Raw genomic sequence first — 19638 nt, 5'->3', positions numbered from 1 at the left:
GATTGGATCGAAGTCACGATAGCGCAAGTGGTAGAGCAGCGGCGTATCTAGCCGAAGATCGTGGGTTCGAATCCCGCTCGTGCCATTGACTTTTTTATCTCAACTAAAAACCTTAATTAATCGTAATATATTAATTGGTCAAGCGGACCACGAAATTAGTGAATTTAATTATTGGTAGCTTTTAAAAATGTAGTTTTCCTTTTGGTAAACTCGTTTGACACGACCAATCTCAAGAACCGAAAAAGGTGAACAATTTAAATGAAAATACCATGAAAACTGAGCTCGAAAAACTTCCAATGAGAACTAAAATATATATTATCGCTTTCCCAGTAGATCCTCATTAAAAGCAAGAAAAATTAAGAGCAAAAATATAAACAACGTAAAAAAAAAAAAAAAAATCTAGAGGGCGTCGGTGGCCGCAACGGTTTAGGCGTCGACACGGCGCTCATCACTGTAAGGTAAAGGTCCCGGGTTCAAATCCAGCGGCCCTGCATTCGAACCCGACATACTTACAAATGTGCTTTTTTTTCAAATACATCTGCACCCAGGTTCATATAATCTCTGCTGTTGCGAACCCTCGTAAAAAAATAAAAATAAAATAAAAATAAAAAATCTAAAAGAAAATATATAAAGAAAAATACAAAAATAAATAAAAGATCTTGAACAAGGGCTTTAGTACCCCGCTAATGCGAAATAATGAACTAATTAAAAATGAATATAGATATTTGTGATTTATTCTTTTTATATTAATTTTATTAAATTACCCAATATATTGTAATTTATATATTCGTATTAGTTGTATAAAACAAAATAGAAAATACAAATCAAAAAGGAACAAATGGTAATCCTCAGTTTTGATAACGAACTTACTTACGAATAGTAAACAGGAAGATTACTCACTTTGTAAACAAACACATTTTCTCGTCTTTTCTCCATTTTAATCAAGTTGCATTCTCTTTAAACATGGAAAGTCATTATCTCGATCCGGAAGACCGCAATATTATTGTGAGAATGAGTCATCGAGGTGACAGGAAAGTGGATATCGCAGAGATAGTTGGCGTTTCTCAGAGAGTGGTTCTGACAGACTGGAATTGCCAAAAATGGATCTCAGCGCATTACTCTAAGGGAGGACAGAAATATTGTCATTGCTGCAAGACCAAACCCTTTCAATAGCGCCCGCCAGATCCTAAATGAAATTCAAGATGTTTTGGGATGACCTTTATCAACACAAACGATTTGTGGGAAGTTGGCCTCACATCGTATGCTCCTTTGAGACGACCTGCAGCAACAGCCCGCCACCAGCAATTCAGGAGATTATAGCTCAGCGAGCGCTTGGCACTCATTTGGAATGCTGTTGTATTTACTGATGAGTCGGGTTTCTCTTATAGTGACAGCAGGCGCCGAAAAGTTTATTGAGAACAGAGCCCATACAAAGCCCCATTTCTTGCTCCATGCAATGCAGTTTGGAGAAGGTGGTGTGATAGTCCGGGCTGGGATTTACACTGGAGGATGAACTGGACTCCATATTTTTGAAGGCTACCTCACCGCAGTCCGTTATGTCCAAGCAATTATCGAGGAATACATCCCTCAAACCAGGGATCTCATATGCAGGGATTTTCGATTTTTGGACGTCAATGCCAGACCTCATAGAGACAGAGTTGTTCATCAATGTTTAGAAAACCTGAAAATTTCCCATCTGCCCCTTCACCCAGTCTCCAGAACCCAATTCCATTGGGCACATGTGGGATGCGTTGACGAGAAGGCTATTCGATCACCATCCGCAGCCAGTTGAGCTGCAATGACTGAGTGCAGCATTGCAACAACTATGGAGTGTAATCCCTTATTAAATTAGGGGCAACCTTATTTTAGTTAATTTACCTACAGCTTTGGCGGTACATATACTAAAATTGGAACGATATCTACAGATGCACAAAGGTTTTAGCTAATCGAGGACATTATTCACGTCGTTGGACAAAATTATTGGACACAAAATTATAGAAACCTATTACTTTCTAAGTTTTCAAAATCCTTAATTATATTTTCTTTTAGTGAAAACAATTTCCATTAAGTTTTAATGCCATTTTTGATAAAAAATGAAGTAAAAATGCTAGGGAAAGTAAACACTATAAAATTGGTAATATCCCTATTCATTTTTGAGCATTTATTTATAAATATTAACAAATCACAAGGGAAAACCTTTTGCACTTTATCCTGTAGGCACTGTCTTTTAATAAATATTCAACGTGAATGATTTTTTCCTGATGGAACGTTGGATATATACTTTTCAATTATTTAAGATTATTGTGAGTCCTTTAAGGAATGAGTATATTCCTTCTTTAAAGGTGTGATTGACCCCCTTGAGGCCGGTGATCTGCCTCAAAATCAAACAAATTTTGATTTGAAATAAAATAAGAACACAATTGCAGAGGGACACCTCTATTTTGTTTCTTTTAAAACAAAAATGTATTTTCCTTATGAATCAAAAACGTTATATAAAAAATATAAAACAATAAAACATGAACTTTTGCTTACAAATTAACAATATAAGAATAATTAGACACTATGGGAATAATATGGGCCTGAAGGGCAAAATTAAAATAATCAACCTTGATAACCAAAATGGAAAATACCAAACAAAAAACCATAAATGAAAATGGGCCACAAAACAGAAATAATTTATATTAATAAAAATCAAATGGATACAAATCTGATTTGACTGGCTTTCAGCTGGATTTTTTCTTATTGTTTTTCTTCCAATGCCTAGGCTAGACTGAACTATCCGTTCTCGATTTCCTGCCTCCAGCATGGAGGGGAGAGCCTGGATATAATTTGTTGTTATAAGATTTTGGTTGAGATAAAAAAGTCAGTGTCACAAGCGGGATTCGAACCCACGACCTTCGACAAAATACGCCGTCGCTCTACCACTTGAGCTAGCGTGACTTAGATCCACTCGAACATTAACTTCCCATCTCAACCCCACCTTTTGAATTTTCTCTCCTTGTTGCCGTTTTTAAAATGTCGTGTAATCTGTTTGATTTTCGGCGACAAATGAGATGACCACGGAGAGCTTTAGTGGAGTATACTTCATTTTTGCTCATTACATTTATTTGGTTTCGTGGTCCGCTTGAGCAAATATGAAAAAAGGAATTTAATAAGTAAAACGAAGTATAACTTCACTAACAGCTCCAAAAATGGCAAAAAAAGGGAAAATGTCGTGTAGCCAGAATTCGATTCTCGGCGACAAATGAAATGGCCACGGAGAGCTTTATTGAAGATAATTCATTTAACTTATTAAATTCACTAGTTTTCGTGTTCCGCTTGACCAAATAATATCTTTCAATTAATTAATCTGTATTTAAGGTATTGGTTGAGATTAAAAAAAGTGTCACGAGCGGGATTCGAACTCACGACGTTCGGCTAAAATTCTTTTAAAAAAATCTTCTAAAAAAAAATTCTTTTTAATTAATTAAGGTTTTGGTTGAGATAAAAAAGTCATTGTCACAAGCGGGATTAGAACCCACGACCTTCGGCTAAATACGCCGGTGCTCTACCACTTGAGCTAGCGTGACTTCGATCCACTCGAACACTAACTTCCCATCTCAACCCCACCTTTTGAATTTGTTATCTTAACCAAAACGTTAATTAATTGAAAAGAATTTATTTGGTCAAACGGAGCACGAAACCTAATAAATGTAATAAGCAAAAATGAAGTATACTTCACTAAAGCTCTCCGTGGTCATCTCATTTGTCGCCGAGAATCAAATAGATTAAACGAATTTTAAAAATGGCAAAAAGGAGAGAAAATTCAAAAGGTGGGGTTGAGATGGGAAGTTAGTGTTCGAGTGGATCGAAGTCACGCTAGCTCAAGTGGTAGAGCACCGGCGTATTTAGCCGAAGGTCGTGGGTTCTAATCCCGCTTGTGACAATGACTCTTTTATCTCAACCAAAACCTTAATTAATTGAAAAGAATTTTTTTGGTCAATCGGACCCCGAAACCTAAGAAAAAGTTGGATATATATTTTGATAGGCTCCGAACTTTTGTTTCTGGAGGACACGTAGGACACTGGGTCCTGATGATACCACTTATTTAAAAGTAGCATCCCGCTTAAAATAACACTTTCGTCAATATTATATAATTAATCACGAGTGAAGTACAAACAGTCCAGTTTGGAGTTGTACATAGCTCAAAGATAAAACTGCACCTGATTACGTCATGTTCACTGCAACTGATAAAACCTCAGGGCGAAATATCACTGTTTCAAGGAAAAATGAAGATAACATTCAGTTATACCGGCATGTCGGCAGGTTAATAAATACATTGATAATTACATCAATATTTTTATTGAACGTAAAAACTTGAAAGTGCGGTTTTTAAAACACCATATCCTGTTTTTTAAAAGTTAAATTTTAAAAATTTTGACGTTTTATGGGTGTTAAGGTTAGAACATGAAACGTATAATTTTACAATTTAAAAGTCATTTACGTTTTTTCGCATCTGTTTCTACAATAGTGATGTTTTTACGGCGTTGTACGTCCGTCTTCCCCTATCATCAGTCTTGATAGGTTTCGTGCCTGAGATTATTGACAGGCGGATTTACATTATGTTACCAGACCGTGACTTATGCTGAAGTCTTCATCCTCCAGTTGCCGCAGGGCTATGGCTCAATTGTCCCATGGAAAATAATCTTATGTATTATTAATACACCGCTGAATCCCGAGGCGTAATGTGGTCGAGTCTCCATCACGCCTGGCCTGCTATTAAATACTAAGTTTTGTCGTGGTAAAAAAATTGTACGCGTGACTAACTGGCGTGCAGTGGCCGTGTGGGTGTTTCAAAGCCAAGATGCCGTACATGTGATATAGGTAACATCCTTTATTAACACTTCAAAGTAAATTTTAACGTTAAAAATCGTTAGAGACCAGCTAAGGAAAATGCACGACTGTTCTAAAACTTGTAACAATGCTTTTATTTTGGAACGACGGGTGCCAGCTCTTTTGACAGTTCTTCTATTTTCTCCTCTACTTTTTTCTTCAGCTCGTCTGAAAAATAAAAAGAATTGAGAATTGTTCTATTCGTTATTTTTCCTACTTGAATCACCTTGTATTGGCCGTACTGAGGGGATTGTACCTCCTAGGTCCTGTGGGAGACAATCCGGTGGGACCATCTTGAGAAAATTTGTAAAGTCGTTTCCACTGTGAAAAAATAGCTGGAATAAAAATTTTACCCTCAAGATTCGCTATTTAATCAATTTTACATTTGTTTATTTCATAAAACATTCTTTTTACATAAATAAGTAAAAAATTTGTTTTATGGATAAATCACATGTTTTTGTCTACTTTTGAACATTTAAATTTGAAACTCACAAGTTCAGACAATTCTTTCTTCATAAACGGTTTTAGGCAGGTGTAGACTCTTTCAATCATTTTACTATTCCTAAGGATGTGTATTTGCCTGACGAACACCGGCATTCCGTACTGGAATAATTTCAGGTAACGCTTTATCAAAAAATTTATGGTTTGCTTCACACTTAATAAAATTTGTTCCATTACCTGAAGAAATCTCATAAACCTCCGGTAATCGGTCAGCGACCCCCACGGAAAATGCCGTATGGTTAAACCTTCAGTGTCCAAAAGCAAGACGTACCCTTGATAAACGTTTTCCAAGAACAGGCCGACATCTATAGCCATTAGGAACATTCTTATGCAAGCAAGGACGTCTAATTTGGCTGGATCCGGATCCCAGAGACCGCAAAGTAGAATCCTGTACCCTTGGGGTGTCAATTTTGGTAAGAAACACACCTTTCTAACAAATGGGAACGATTTAAAAATTAACTTCTGTTTTTTACGGTGTGTTTAAAGGTCGTACTTACAAGACTTCCCATGCTTGTTGAATGTCTGGGCTCATAGGATCTCTGTTATCGAACATGTGTTTTGCTTCTTTTTTCTGGTTGAAATATTCAAGTACACCGTCGAAAGCCTGGTTGACGTCGTTGTCCCCACCAGCCAAGAAGATCCGCACAGAATGATCTGCAGGGGATATTCGCGTTAAACACATCACATACCAAATTTACGATTAAAAATATATTTCACATATGGAAATACTTCATTTTTCATAGATAAAAGGTAAAAATGAGAGAGAGAAGGCAGAGAGAGAGAGAGAGGGTGGGGGAGAAGATAGATAATCTAAGGACGGTTCGGTGCGAAAAAGAGAGAATCAAGAAAAATAGATGAAGGGAAAGAACTGGGGAATGAGAGACAGACAGAGAAAGAGGTAACTGGAAAGAAAAAGGAATCAGTAGAAATAGATAAAGATAAGGGGAAACAGATAGCTAGAGAAAAATATATGTATGGATGACGTAGACTGATAGATAGACATAAATAGATAGGTAAAAAAAAACAGAAAAAGAAGAAGAGAGATAGATAGATAGATTGAGAAAGAGAGAGAGAGAGTGAGAGAGAGAGAGAAAGAAAGAGAGAGAGAGAGAGAAAGAGAGAGAAAGAGAAGATAGATAATCTAAGGACGGTTCGATGCGAAAAATAGAGAATCAAGAAAAATAGATGAAGGGAAAGAACTGGAGAATGAGAGACAGACAGAGAAAGAGGTAACTGGAAAGAAAAAGGAATCAGTAGAAAGAGATAAAGATACAGGGAAACAGATAGCTAGAGAAAAATATATGTATGGATGATATCGATTGATAGATAGACATAAATAGATAGGTAAAAAAAAAAAAAAAAGGAAAATTTATATATATAAGTATAAGAGAGAGAGGAGAGAGATAGAGAGAGAGATAAAGAGAGAGAGAGAGAGAGAGAGAGAGAGAGAACGAGAGAGAGAGAGAAGATAGATAATCTAAGGACGGTCGGTGCGAAAAAGAGAGAATCAAGAAAAATAGATGAAGGGAAAGAACTGGGGAATGAGAGACAGACAGAGAAAGAGGTAACTGGAAAGAAAAAGAAATCAGTAGAAAGAGATAAAGATACAGGGAAACAGATAGCTAGAGAAAAATATATGTATGGATGATATCGATTGATAGATAGACATAAATAGATAGGTAAAAAAAAAAAAAAAAGGAAAATTTATATATATAAGAGAGAGAGAGGAGAGAGACAGAGAGAGAGAAAGATAAAGAGAGAGAGAGAGAGAGAGAGAGTGAGAGAGAGAGAGAGAGAGCTTCTTTTGCTACCGTAGAGTCGTGAAGTTATCCGCATGGGTTGTGATTTTTGTTATAAGGTATGGATCATCGGAGTACATTGTGTAAAAATTCACTAGTTTTCTTGGTCCGCTTGAGCAATTAATATCTTTCAATTAACTAAGGTTTTTAGATGAGATAAAAAAGTCAATGTCACGAGCGGGATTCGAACCCACGATCTTTGGCGAGATACTCCGCTCTACCACTTGAGCTAATAAGCTTAATCGGGAGATTTTGTATAACATTAGCTTTGTTTGAAGCGCGCTTGCGCCGATTTAACGTCCTACCTTATTTGTCTTAGAGTAGCGTGTTTGTTAACGGGTAAGTGACGTCAACAAAGTAATTTTTGTTGGATATGCTATCCAATAAAAAATATATATTATAGAAATGTAATAAAATTGATTATTATATACTGATTTATAATTTTTATGGAAAGTGTGTTGAGATGAAAAAATAGTGTCACAAGCAGGATTCTAGCCCATGATCAGTGGCTTTTTCATCCCAACACATTTTACATATAAATTATAAATCAATTCATATAATCACTTTGTTTAACTAGGACCAACTAAACAGGTATAGTTTATTTTCTAGTCAATAATTTACAATTTGTACAAATTGTCATGAATCCCGGCTCATAAGAATCTATGTATATTTGGTGATATAACGGATACATGCAGGAATGACAATTAAATACACTTGAAACATCTCTCCTTTAATAAAGCCACAGAATTGTATAAAACAGGCCCTTTGATTGAACTGTCTAAATAATTCACTAGTTTTCGTGGTCCGTTTGACCAATTAATATCTTTCAATTAATTAAGGTTTTTAGTTGAGATAAAAAGTCAGTGTCACGAGCGGGATTCGAACCCACGATCTTCGGCTTGATACACCGCTGCTCTACCATTTGGGCTACCGTGACTTCGATCCACTCGGACACTAACTTCCCATCTCAACCCCACCTTTTGAATTTTCCCTCCTTTTTGTCATTTTTCAAATGTCGTGTAATTTATTTGATCCTCGGCGACAATTGAAATGGCCACGGAGAGCTTTAGTGAAGATATACTTCATTTTAACTTATTCAATTCACTAGTTTTCGTGGTCCGCTTGTCCAGTCAATATCTTTCAATTAATTAGGGATTTTAGTTGAGATGAAAACTTTAATCAAATCAAATAGAATCAAATAGATTACACGATATTTGAAAAATGGCAAAAAGGAGGGAAACTTCAAGACGTGGGGTTGAGATGGGAAGTAAGTGTCCGAGTGGATCGCGGTCACGATAGCCCAAGTGGTAGAGCAGCGGCGTATCTAGCCGAAGATCGTGGGTTCGAATCCCCCTCGTGACATTGACTTTTTTATCTCAACTAAAAACCTTAATTAATTGAAAGATTGTGTAAAAGGTTGTTCCTAAGATACTTCTTTGCGGAACGCCAGTAGTGATTAACATGCAGCGCAAAAAATCGATACCGATTCTTAATTTAAACCACCGGTCTCCGAGAGGAAGTAATTAGGACGAGATAGCAGTACGGTATTTAGTAGTAATTTTTTAACTTGAAAAAGACACCATAGGACGAATGAAACCGTGAAGTCCAGATATAGGCCTGAACAATATTGACTGCGGGCAGCAGAATAGAGGCTTTTTGAAAGTTTTAAGAGTGGAATATGGTAATTATTCTTTGAAGGAAGAAACATTCCAAAAATTTGGATAAAATAGGCAGGAGGGTTATTAGCCTTTCAGACGAAGGGTCACTGTAATGTTTTGACAGGTTAATAAAATTTAAAAATTTAAATTATTTTATTACATCCAACATATGTTCGTTCAGTTTTGGAACAGTTATATTTTTAAATGGTTATTCAGTTTATTAAAATAATCAGGCGTCATCAGTTTTTTAAATTACAAGCGGAAAAAAATAATATCGATAATAAAGCCGAGTTTGGTATTTTAGTACCTAGCGGTAACGTTATAAGTTTACCAGGTTTGGCATGAACAAGAACATTATGTTTAAGTACCGCTGGTCGACCGAATGCCTGCGAAAGGACATGGAAAAGTAACTGTCTACCATTATTATTGATTTCTAGGCCAAACATTTCCGTATCTCTTAACTTTAACTCAACGGGTTCTGTTTTAACTCAACGTACCGCTTAATTCCGGGATGATTTGCGTTTTATTGCAAAGCAGACGAAACTCCATCATCCGCATGTGCAGAACATCTTCAGTGGTATCGAGGGATTTCCTCGTCGTCTTGTTTATGTATGTGGAAATCATTTGGTCGTTCAGTTTGCCTTCGGTTGACTCCTCCATTTTTTGATTGGTCGAAGTTTCTTTTGTCAAGATGACATGTTTGTGTTTTGTAACATGTTTCAACAATAAATCAAATTAATTGTTAAAACACATCTGTTTATACACGACGTACAGGGAATTTTTATCAGTTTCGATATAACGAAAAAAAAATTGCCATATTCTTTTCATTTTATATTTCACATTAATAAAAAGAGATTAGCAAAAGATAATTTATAAAAAAATAACATCCACTATGATTACGAATTAAAGATTTCACCTTTTTTGATTTAATAAGGTCCTCCATCCCCTGCTGACTTCACTCACTAACCTTAGGTGCTACCTTTTTTTCTTTTCCCTCGTGAAAAAGCAGACCAACACCAAATAAATAAGCTCAAAAACATCCGCACCTCACGATTTTTGGCGGGCCCAGTAGAAAAAATAGCATGTACACTACTCCAATGCTTCGTCGAAAACAATATTTTATATGCATTTTTCTTTTTATTTGCATTATATTTTAATGCTCATCTTTCTCGTACACCTCGAATTGTCCATATGTAAATATTGTTTTTGAATTTTTAATCAAACCTATTTTCTCAAAATTTTATCCTTGCGACTTATTTGCAAATGCTAGACGGACTGGGAATTACAACTTTCAAAACAAAGGGTATTTCTGTATCTCCTCTGTCTCTAAATATATTCGAGGGGTATACTCAACATCTCCCTTTTTATTCCCAATAAATATTTCACGGTGTATTATCGCCCTATTAATTAATAAAATACTGCGAATCTCTGCAAATTTGCGCTAATTGCGAGCAAGAAATTTTGGATTGAACTTTTGGAAGTTATGATTAAAAACGTTTTCTTTATCGTGTAAACGTTTCGATCTTTCAATTAATTAAGATGTTTAGTTGAGATAAAAAAGTCAATGGCATGAGCGGGATTCGAACCCACGATCTTCGGCTTGATACGCCGCTGCTCTACCACTTGAGCTAACGTGACCTCGATCCACTCGGACACCAACCTCCCATCTCAACCCCACCTTTTGAATTTTCCCTCCTTTTTGCCATTTTGCGGCGTATCTAGCCGAAGGTCAACTTGAAATCATCTTCATGTCTCCAAGTGTTTTTTTTTCTGGGTAGATGTCATTATTATTATTTTTTTTTTTGAAGGGGCATCCGACAGCTTGGTCATTTCAGCCCCAAGCGGATCCGAAATATTGCAACACACGTTCAATACGTTTCACACAAATAAATACCCTGACAACCCTGAAGATGATCTCAATAAAGATCGAAACGTTGGCAAGATAAAGAAAATGTTTTTCTGAAACTTACATCACACCAGACCGCATCTCCCGATTTCTGAATAATTATCGGTTAACGGTCACTAATCACCACACACGAATAAATACATTCACACCTTTATACATTGCATTCATTCTATCTGGTGAATAGAGTACTCAATATTCCATGGGGCACTTTTATAAATATTCAGCCATCGACCCAAGTCACGTACACAGCTCGAGGAACGATGGGGATGCTATTTCACCATTCACTCTAATAAATACACTCACTTATACAAAACACATATCTTGACAGCTATATACAATAAAACATTCCCAATTTCGGTAAAAAGTGGAACAGGGGACCCTGGAACTCGCTACCGTGCCCGAAAACCATTTTAAATCCGGAGGCATGCCAACACGCTCTCTGTATGGAACCAAGGCAGAGACGCCTCTATTATGTGGGACACATCGAGCAACCTCTGCATAAGGGGCACCTGCGCGAGCTCTGGCCCAAAAACAGATGCCTGGGTGTCAACTGCGTATGGCCAATCCTCAATCGCAGGAGGACGATCCCTAATCTCCCGCTCATGGTTTCTGAAGGCCATCAACCGATCGTGCTCTTGACTATGTGCCATTATTGTGTCGTGGTTGACCAATTTTGGTTGACACATTTATACAGAAAACCACTTTGAGCTCTGAAGATGATCTCAATAAAGACCGAAACATTGGCACAATAAAGAAAATGTTTTTTGTAAATCTACGTCACACCAGAGGCATCTCACGATCTCCAAATAATCGTTAACTAACTGTCACTAAACACCCCACATTTCGGAAGTCATTTGAAGGAATAGCTAACAAACTGAAGTACATAAATCCGCCGCCATGTTAAATGATAAATAATCCAAAATTTTAAGTCTAAAGGCATGCGCTGAACATCGCAACTTGCAAATCATTTTGCCGACACCCACGTGCTTATTTGTTAAAAAGCTATCTAAATGATAAGCGTGTAGTTCTAAATTTGCAACCGATGTCCTACCGCAGCATTCAGATTGTGGGCGGCCTAATCAGATTCGCCGTAGCCGACTTGAACCAGACCAAGTGAAAAATGACCAGCCTCTCCGGACGGATTTGTGGCTTAATTGGCAAATATCGGACTTGACTTTGTACGTATGCAAATCGTTGAACGTGTTTGGAAAGGGGGACATTAATTTGGCGTGTTCTGTTTAAGGTTTAGTACTTTCACCCCGTGTACAAATCCTGGAGGAAAAGCCATGTACAAAATTAGTTGGCTTTTACGGGAATTACGTTTACACCTTTGACTCGATTACATAATTTGAATTTTAAATGATCCGCTTTGCTTGCCTTGTAGTTGTTTATCTAAATTAGGCAAACTTGCGACTCTTCCTCGCCATATCACTTCCATATGTCATTCTCTCTCTCTCTCCCTCCCTCTCTCGCATCCTCTTTCTCTCTCCCACTCACCCTCCCTCTCTCTCAGCCTCCCTCTCTCGCACCCTCTCTCTCTCTCCCTACTACCCTCTCTCTCTCTCGCTCCCTCCCTCCCACCCTCACTCTCTCTCTGTCGCTCTCTTTCTCTCTCACTCTTTCTCTCTCTCACTATCTCTCTCTCACCCTCCCTCTCTCCCACCCACTCACTATCTCTCACTCTCTCCCTCCCACCCTCTCTCGCTCACTCCCTTCCTCCCACCCCTCTCTCTCGCTCTCTTTCTCTCTATCTCCCTCCCACTCTCTCACTCCCTCCCNCCCTCACTCTCTCCCTCCCGCTCTCCCTCCCTCTCTCTCCCTCTCACCCTCTCTCTCTCTCACTCTCTCTCTCCCTCCCACCTTCACTCTCTTTCTCTTCCAATCATTTCTTTTCTCATCCCACTCTTTCTTCTTTTTGTACTCAAAATACTTGTTTGTCTGCTTGTTTGTTTCCAAACTGAAAAGATCAACAGCTTTGAAGAGGTCTCACATCTTATAAGACCAACCTTGTATGGAAAAATAACAAATTCTTTTTTGTAATCACAAATTTTTCTTGTTCATTTTGATGAAGGGAATTGACGAAAAGTTCACAACGAACACAGAGGAACATGGGGCTTTCCGAGCCGTGTGAAGTACGAAGTTCACGGGACTCTCCTTTATCGCCCGCAGTTCCTCCTCTAGAAACCTCATTTAACTTGGAAGCTCGACAATTAGATAATTATAGCGGAAGTGGAACTGGAACCGACGAATTGGGGGGGGGGGGGTTGAAACTGTTGTGGTCGGGCTCACTATTCCACGACTACAATATATATCAACCCTCGTTGCAACAACTGCACATATCCGAACCGGTATCCTTACGACCCGGGGGCGTTAATACAGTCGGGTGGGGATCTAATTCAAGTCCTATTCGCAAAGTTATTATCTGCGATAGCATCTACACGAGCTATTGCTTCATTCATAAGCGATAATGAACCTTACACGGCGGCCTTTCTGATAAAATGCCAATTCCGCTTTGCGCCAATTCGTTTCATCTCGGTCGGCTTTCTATACCGCGCCAGGCGGATTTCTCAACGATTTTTCAACATCAGGGCATAATTCCATAACACATTCCATGTACATCTAATTATAATGTCTGTGTCTTTCTGAATTTCCAAATTTAAAAGGGATTGTGTACAAAAATTCCTTTTTATCCAGCCAATTTGATCCATTTTGAAGAAAACGTTCGATTTTATTAATTAAGGTTTTTAGTTGAGATAAAAGTCAATGGAACTAGCGGGATTCGAACCCACGATCTTCGGCTAGATTTGCTGCTCTACCACTTGAGCTATCGTGACTTCGATCCACTCGGCCACTAACCTCCCATCTCAACCCCACCTTTTGAATTTTGAAATTTTGATTTTTGGAAAAATGGCAAAAAGGAGGGAAAATTCAAAAGGCGGGGTTAAGATGGGAAGTTGGTCTCCGAGTGGATCGTATGGTATGGTATGGTGGAAGGGATGCCGGGAAGCGGGGCTTGTATTCGCCAGGCACTGCAGCCTTCTGGCTTATTGTACCTTCCCAGTTCCCTAGTTTAGTCAATAGACTCAATCCTTCTTCTCAGAAGTATCAGGTCATTGACTGTTATTGCTGCAATTTGGTTCCCTGAGTCTTTTTCGTACGTTAGGTTAAACCTCAATTGAGCTGTTGCTTCGCATTCGAAGATGATATGAGTGGCTGTTTCCTCCTCCTCATTACATAATCTGCAAATTGGGTCATCGCTGTATATACCCATGTTGTGTAGATGTTTTCTCAGATACCAGTGACCGGTTAGTAGTCCCACCACTCCTCTGAGTTTTGCCCTCTCCAATTGCAGCAGTGTTTTTGCCAATTTTGGTGAGGGTTGTTTCAGCATAAGTTTACTATGTCTAGCACCTCTCTCTTTGTTTTGTTTGGATCCATTCTGCGATGGAGGATTCTATGTTTGGGATGGATCCCAAGGATAGGTTCGGGGCTTGCAGATCCTGTTCTGGCCAGTTTGTCCGCTTCTTCGTTACCCAGAATTCCCCTGTGCCCTGGCACCCAAGATATCATCAGGTTGTTGTGTTTTCCCAGGTTTTGGAGATTTTGGATACATTCACTGACTAGTTTTGATGTAATTCTTTTACATGCCAATGCTTTAATAGCTGCTTGACTGTCTGATCTTATGAGGATTTTTTTGTCAGTGTAACCTCTTTTAAGATTTTCCAGGATACAAGCGTTGATGGCATGTATTCCTGCTTGAAAGACCGAAGTATACTTCCATAATGAGTTTGATTGCTCATATTTTGGGCTTGTACAGAAAACGCCTGATCCGCTTCCTTCGTTTGTTTTGGAGCCATCCGTATACCATATCATTGTACCTGGTGCTTTCCTGTGTTCTTTCTCTCCTTTATAGTCTGTTCAGACTTTATAGGAAGTTGTGAAGATTGTTTCCGGGATCTTGTAGTCAGTCCCCATTTCTAATAATGTGTGTCTGATTTTATTGATTATGGTTGTATGCCCGAATTGTTTGGTTCCTTTCCAATTTAATTGCTTTTGGAGCCTAAATGAGCTTTTCCTAGCCTCTCCTTGTATGATACCATACCATACCGAGTGGATCGAGGTCACGATAGCTGAAATGGTAGAGCAGCGGCGTATCTAGCCGAAGATCGTGGGTTCGAATCCCGCTCGTGACATTGACTTTTTTATCTCAACTAAAAACCTTAATTAATTGAATGATATTAATTGGTCAAGCGGACCACGAAACTAGTGAGTTCGATTTTAAGCCTACCCAGTTCAATATACAACTAAATCCTATAACTGCAATCATATTATGAATTCTTTACAAGAAAATAAAACTGCTTTATATAATCTAAACATGGCATACTAATATAATAACGAGATAATGCCGTACTGCAATTTAATTGAGAAAACAGTGTTCGGAAACTGATAGGTCAGATTTACACTGGATAAAAGGGTTGAATGACAAGGACCGTCATGATAAAAGCAGATTGTTTAATTGCCGAGCTTTCGGTCCATTACAACACAATCAGCAGGGGTGAGCAAACAAGATTGACGTTGATTATACGAGCTCATGCAATACAAATAAATGCCTTCAGTTCGGTAATAATTTAATATTAGCCTGCTTTATAAATGGCAACAATAAGATAGTATATTATACTTAAACTGAGAAGGCTGATCAATCACCAAAGAAAATAATAAGATAGTATGTTTAATTTCATATTTTATCCGTATTTCAAAAATGTATTATTAATAACACGTATATTAATAACAGGGAGAAAGAAAGAGAGAGAGAGTGAGAGAGAGAGAGAGAGAGAGAGAGAGAGAGAGAGAGAGAGAGAACCGAAAAAGCTACATATAAAAGTAGGTAGGTAGGGAAATATGTAAGTTGGTAGATAGGAAAAAAAATTGACAAGACAAGTTAATTGTAATATAAGCAGGTAGGTAGGTGAGTATGTAAGTTACTGAGATAGATAGATAGTTAGAGCGAGAGAAAGAGAAAAAATTTAAGAATTCAGTTGGATTGGGTACGTCAAGAACGAATGATGCAAAATGTTAAAATGAGAGAGTTGGACAGGAAGGAAGACGAAAGAGAAAGAGTGAGAGAAAAAAGAGAAATATTTGTTGATGTAGGTGGATTGGGCTCGTGAAATAGAAAAAAATAGTAGATAGAAATACATACAGATAGATATAAGTAGAGATAGATAGATAGATAGATAGTGAAAGAGAGAGAGATGATAGATAATCTAAGAACGGTTTTGGTGCGAAAAAGAGAGACCCAAGAAAAATAGATGAAGGGAAAGAGCTGGAGAATGAGAGATAGAGAGAGAAAGAGGTAACTGGAAAGAAAATGAAACCAGTAAAAGAGAAAGATACAGGGAAAGAGATAGATAGGGAAAAATATATGTATGGATGACGTAGATTGATAGACAGACATAAATAGATATGTAAAAAAACAGAGAGAGAGAGAGATTTAACGATTTATAATTAGAAAAAATCGAAAATGAGGATTAGGAAGGAGAAAACGAGATAAAGAAAGAGATACATGATAAGAAATAAACAGAAATGGTAGACAGATGATATCAGTGAAAGAAATCAATAGAGAGAAAAAAATTGTGAGTATGAGTGTGTAATTACGCAATAAAAGAGTTTACCTTCCAAATATTTTTTAATAATTACATGAATTATTTTACATAATTACTATTCCTTTATACTTCATACTATAATAGATGATATTAAGTTTGTAATAATTCGTTCGATCCGTGAAGAACGGTCGTCAAGAATGCGGTAGTTTAGAAAAACACCTTTTTCATTTTTTTGGGCACGTTTCGACCTTTATACAGGTCATCTTCAGGGTCTGGGTATATTACAAAACATATATGGATTGTAAAAACTAGAATACAAACGTAAATGTAAACTTGGAACCAGGTTTTTCATACTCACACATATCCCGTTTTATAATATTATTGTGAATATATGCAAATTACACACACACGTTGATTTTTATTTAATTAATTAAGACTTTGGTTAAGATAAAAAAGTCAGTGTCACAAGCGGTATTCGAACCCACGACCTTCGGCTAAATACACCGCTGCTCTACCACTTGAGCTATCGTGACTTCGTTCCACTCGAACACTAACTTTCCTTCTCAACCCCACCTTTTGAATTTTTCCTCCTTTTTGCCATTTATCAAATGTCGTGTAATCTGTTTGATTCTTCGCGACAAATGAAATGGCCACGGAGAGATTTAGTGAAGTATACTTCATTTTAACTTATTACATTTATTAGGTTTCGTGGTCCGCTTGATCAATTAATATCACTCCATTAATTAAGGTTTTAAGTATATATATTTTTCAATTAATTGAGGTTTTTAGTAGAGATAAAAAAGTCAGTGTCATGAGCGGGATTCGAACCCACGACCTTAGGCAAGATACGCCGCTACTCTACCGCTTGAGCTATCGTGACTTCGATCTGCCTGAAAAACGGCAAAAAGGAGGGAAAATTCAAAAGGTGGGGTTGAGGTGGGAAGTTAGTGTCCGAGTGGTAGAGCAGTGCCGTATTTAGCCAAAGTTCGCGGGTTCGAATCACGCTTGTGACACTGACTTTTTTATTTCAACCAAAACCTTAATTAATTGAAAGGTATTATTAATATTACATTATTATTATTACACAAAATGTTATCGCTATGGTCGTGGGTTGGGGGGGGGGTTGTTACTCATAAAAGCGACGCTACAGTAATGAATTCTAATCCAGGCACAGTCCATGGAATTTTTAATTATTATAATTTAAAAAATAAATATTTCAAAATTTATGATGTCTCGTATAAGATACCCTACGTTTAGTTGGACGTTAAGTTCTCCTATGACAGGAGATGACACGCGAGCATTCTGATTGAAATTTATGTCTGGGCAACTGTTTCAGTCGTTTAAATTTCATCCGATGTTTTGAAATATTTTAAAATCTTATTACTAAAAAGTTTTTTTTTGCAACTTAATCTTCAACAGAACTAACCTGGTTACGAATGATTTTTTTTTTTTAAATTTACATCCACTCCTATTGACATTTATATTATACGAAAGCTCGCTTCCACAGTTGGCGAAAATGTTTTTTTTTACGTTTAGAGACGTTTTAAATAACGGGACCCCGAGCGGATGGCCTCTCGGCTTGTCTGCAACATAATTTCGAAAAAAAGCCTGCTAATTTCAAAACGAGGTAACCGAGAATGTAGCATCTGGAAGGTGGAAGAATGTCGCAACTTTTACCTTTTTTTCCGAAGCTATTGCCAATCCGTATTATCAATTACTCTAACACCTGTTGAACTTTTATAAATAACTTAAAAAAGAGATTTATTACAGGCATGGCCGCAAAATTAAACGTTGGCGATTATTTTAACGAAAATAATTATTTGTTAATTATTATTAAGTCAATAGATATTGAATTGTGATAACTCTTATAAGGGATTAAACGCGGAATACTTGAGCACGTTCGATATTTATGTCCAGTGCTAGTTGTAAGAGAGGGCTTAAATGATTTATCGGTCGACAGAGATTGAAGTTATCGGTCCATGACATGAATAAAACCAATAAATCTTTTTTAGTCTATACACAAGGATAATGGTTTATTTTATTTCGATTATAAAGTATTACACGGCGCATTTTAACGGAAGTTTAATCGTTTTTTTTTTTCTGTGACTTGTAACTAAATTTCTATTTTAAAAGTAATATTTATATAAAAGAAAAAGTATTTCATCTAAGACAGCTAAGTTTAATTAGTAATTGTACAAACGACCCACGATACGCATGGCGAGGAACGAAAATTTTAATAAGCCGACAAGTTAAATAATTAAAATTCGTCTTAGTGATGTGCTGTATTTGACGTCGTGCCAGTTTCTTGTAATTAAATTGCAAGTCACAGATAACAACATAGAACAAGTCTGATGGGTTTTATGCTCACTGCGCTTATAATTCAGAAAAGTTATCAGCAATAAACTGGAGTCCCGCTAACCAGGACACGTATCGGTCCGTAGGAAAAATTTTTTGAAAATAAATATACATATTTATATAATATTAAAATATATATTTATAATTTAAACAATGTTTGTAAATCCTAGGCCCTGAAGATGATCTCAATAAAGGTCGAAACGTTGGCACGATAAAGAAAATGTTTTTCTGAAACCTACATCACACCAGACCGCATCTCAAGATTTCTGAATAATCAATGAATATATAGTTATTCAGAAATCGTGAGATGCGGTCTGGTGTGATGTAGGTTTCAGAAAAACCTTTTCTTTATCGTGCCTACGTTTCGACCTTTATTGAGATCATCTTCAGGGCGTGGGATTTACAAACATTGTTTAAATTTACCAAAAACATGTAGGATGTGGTAAAAAGTTAATTAATACAATGCAAAAAATATTTTTTTATATTCAATCAAAGAACATCTACGCTGTTTGAATATTAAAAAAAATTATTTGCATTGTATAAATTAACTTTTTTCCACATCCTACATCCTTTTGTTAAATTTAAACAATGTTTGTAAATCCCAGACCCTGGAGATGATCTCAATAAAGATCGAAACATTGGCACGATAAAGAAAAGGTTTTTCTGAAACCTACATCATACCAGACCGCATCTCACGATTTCTGAATAACCAATAAATATGTAGTTATTCAGAAATCGTGAGGTGCGGTCTGGTGTGATGTAGGTTTCAGAAAACGTTTTCTTTATCGTGCCTACGTTTCGACCTTTATTGAGATCATCTTCAGGGCCTGGGATTTACAAACATCGTTTAAATTTAACAAAAACATGTAGGATGTGGGAAAAAGTTAATTATAAATATAATGCAAATAAATATTTTTTTTTATTCAATCAAAGAATACCTACTC

At 37.0% G+C, this 19638-nt stretch overlaps 2 protein-coding genes and 1 long non-coding RNA gene across 10 annotated transcripts in view; 2 read left to right on the top strand and 1 right to left on the bottom strand.

The window, feature by feature from the left end:
- The window catches only part of LOC106663267 (discoidin domain-containing receptor 2-like), a 312738-nt gene that overhangs the window by 163026 nt on the left and 130074 nt on the right, over positions 1–19638 (top strand). The gene's annotated exons all lie outside the window — the stretch shown is intronic.
- Positions 4491–9621, bottom strand: LOC106663304 (clavesin-1-like). Of its 2 annotated transcripts, none has more exons than XM_014388027.2 (6): positions 9328–9621; positions 5871–6027; positions 5551–5803; positions 5365–5475; positions 5099–5193; positions 4491–5040 (listed from the first exon to the last, which is right to left on the bottom strand). In XM_014388027.2, the coding sequence occupies exons 1-6, from the start codon at positions 9488–9490 to the stop codon at positions 4833–4835; spliced, it is 987 nt and encodes a 328-aa protein (XP_014243513.1). In that variant the 5' UTR covers positions 9491–9621; the 3' UTR covers positions 4491–4832. The 2 variants fall into 2 exon arrangements, with proteins under 2 accessions (XP_014243513.1, XP_014243523.1); XM_014388037.2 differs by having other exon boundaries at positions 4942–5040; positions 5099–5207; positions 9328–9616.
- On the top strand, positions 5301–6095 carry LOC106663312. The gene is made up of 3 exons (XR_001340012.1): positions 5301–5490; positions 5557–5786; positions 5860–6095. It is a non-coding gene; the product is annotated as an uncharacterized LOC106663312 (long non-coding RNA).

This window comes from Cimex lectularius, unplaced genomic scaffold (genome assembly GCF_000648675.2).
Source record: "Cimex lectularius strain Harlan isolate CLEC.00 unplaced genomic scaffold, Clec_2.1 scaffold80, whole genome shotgun sequence".
In the NCBI taxonomy this organism is placed as follows: Eukaryota; Metazoa; Arthropoda; class Insecta; order Hemiptera; family Cimicidae; genus Cimex; species Cimex lectularius.
This window is presented reverse-complemented; position numbering and strand designations above follow the sequence as displayed.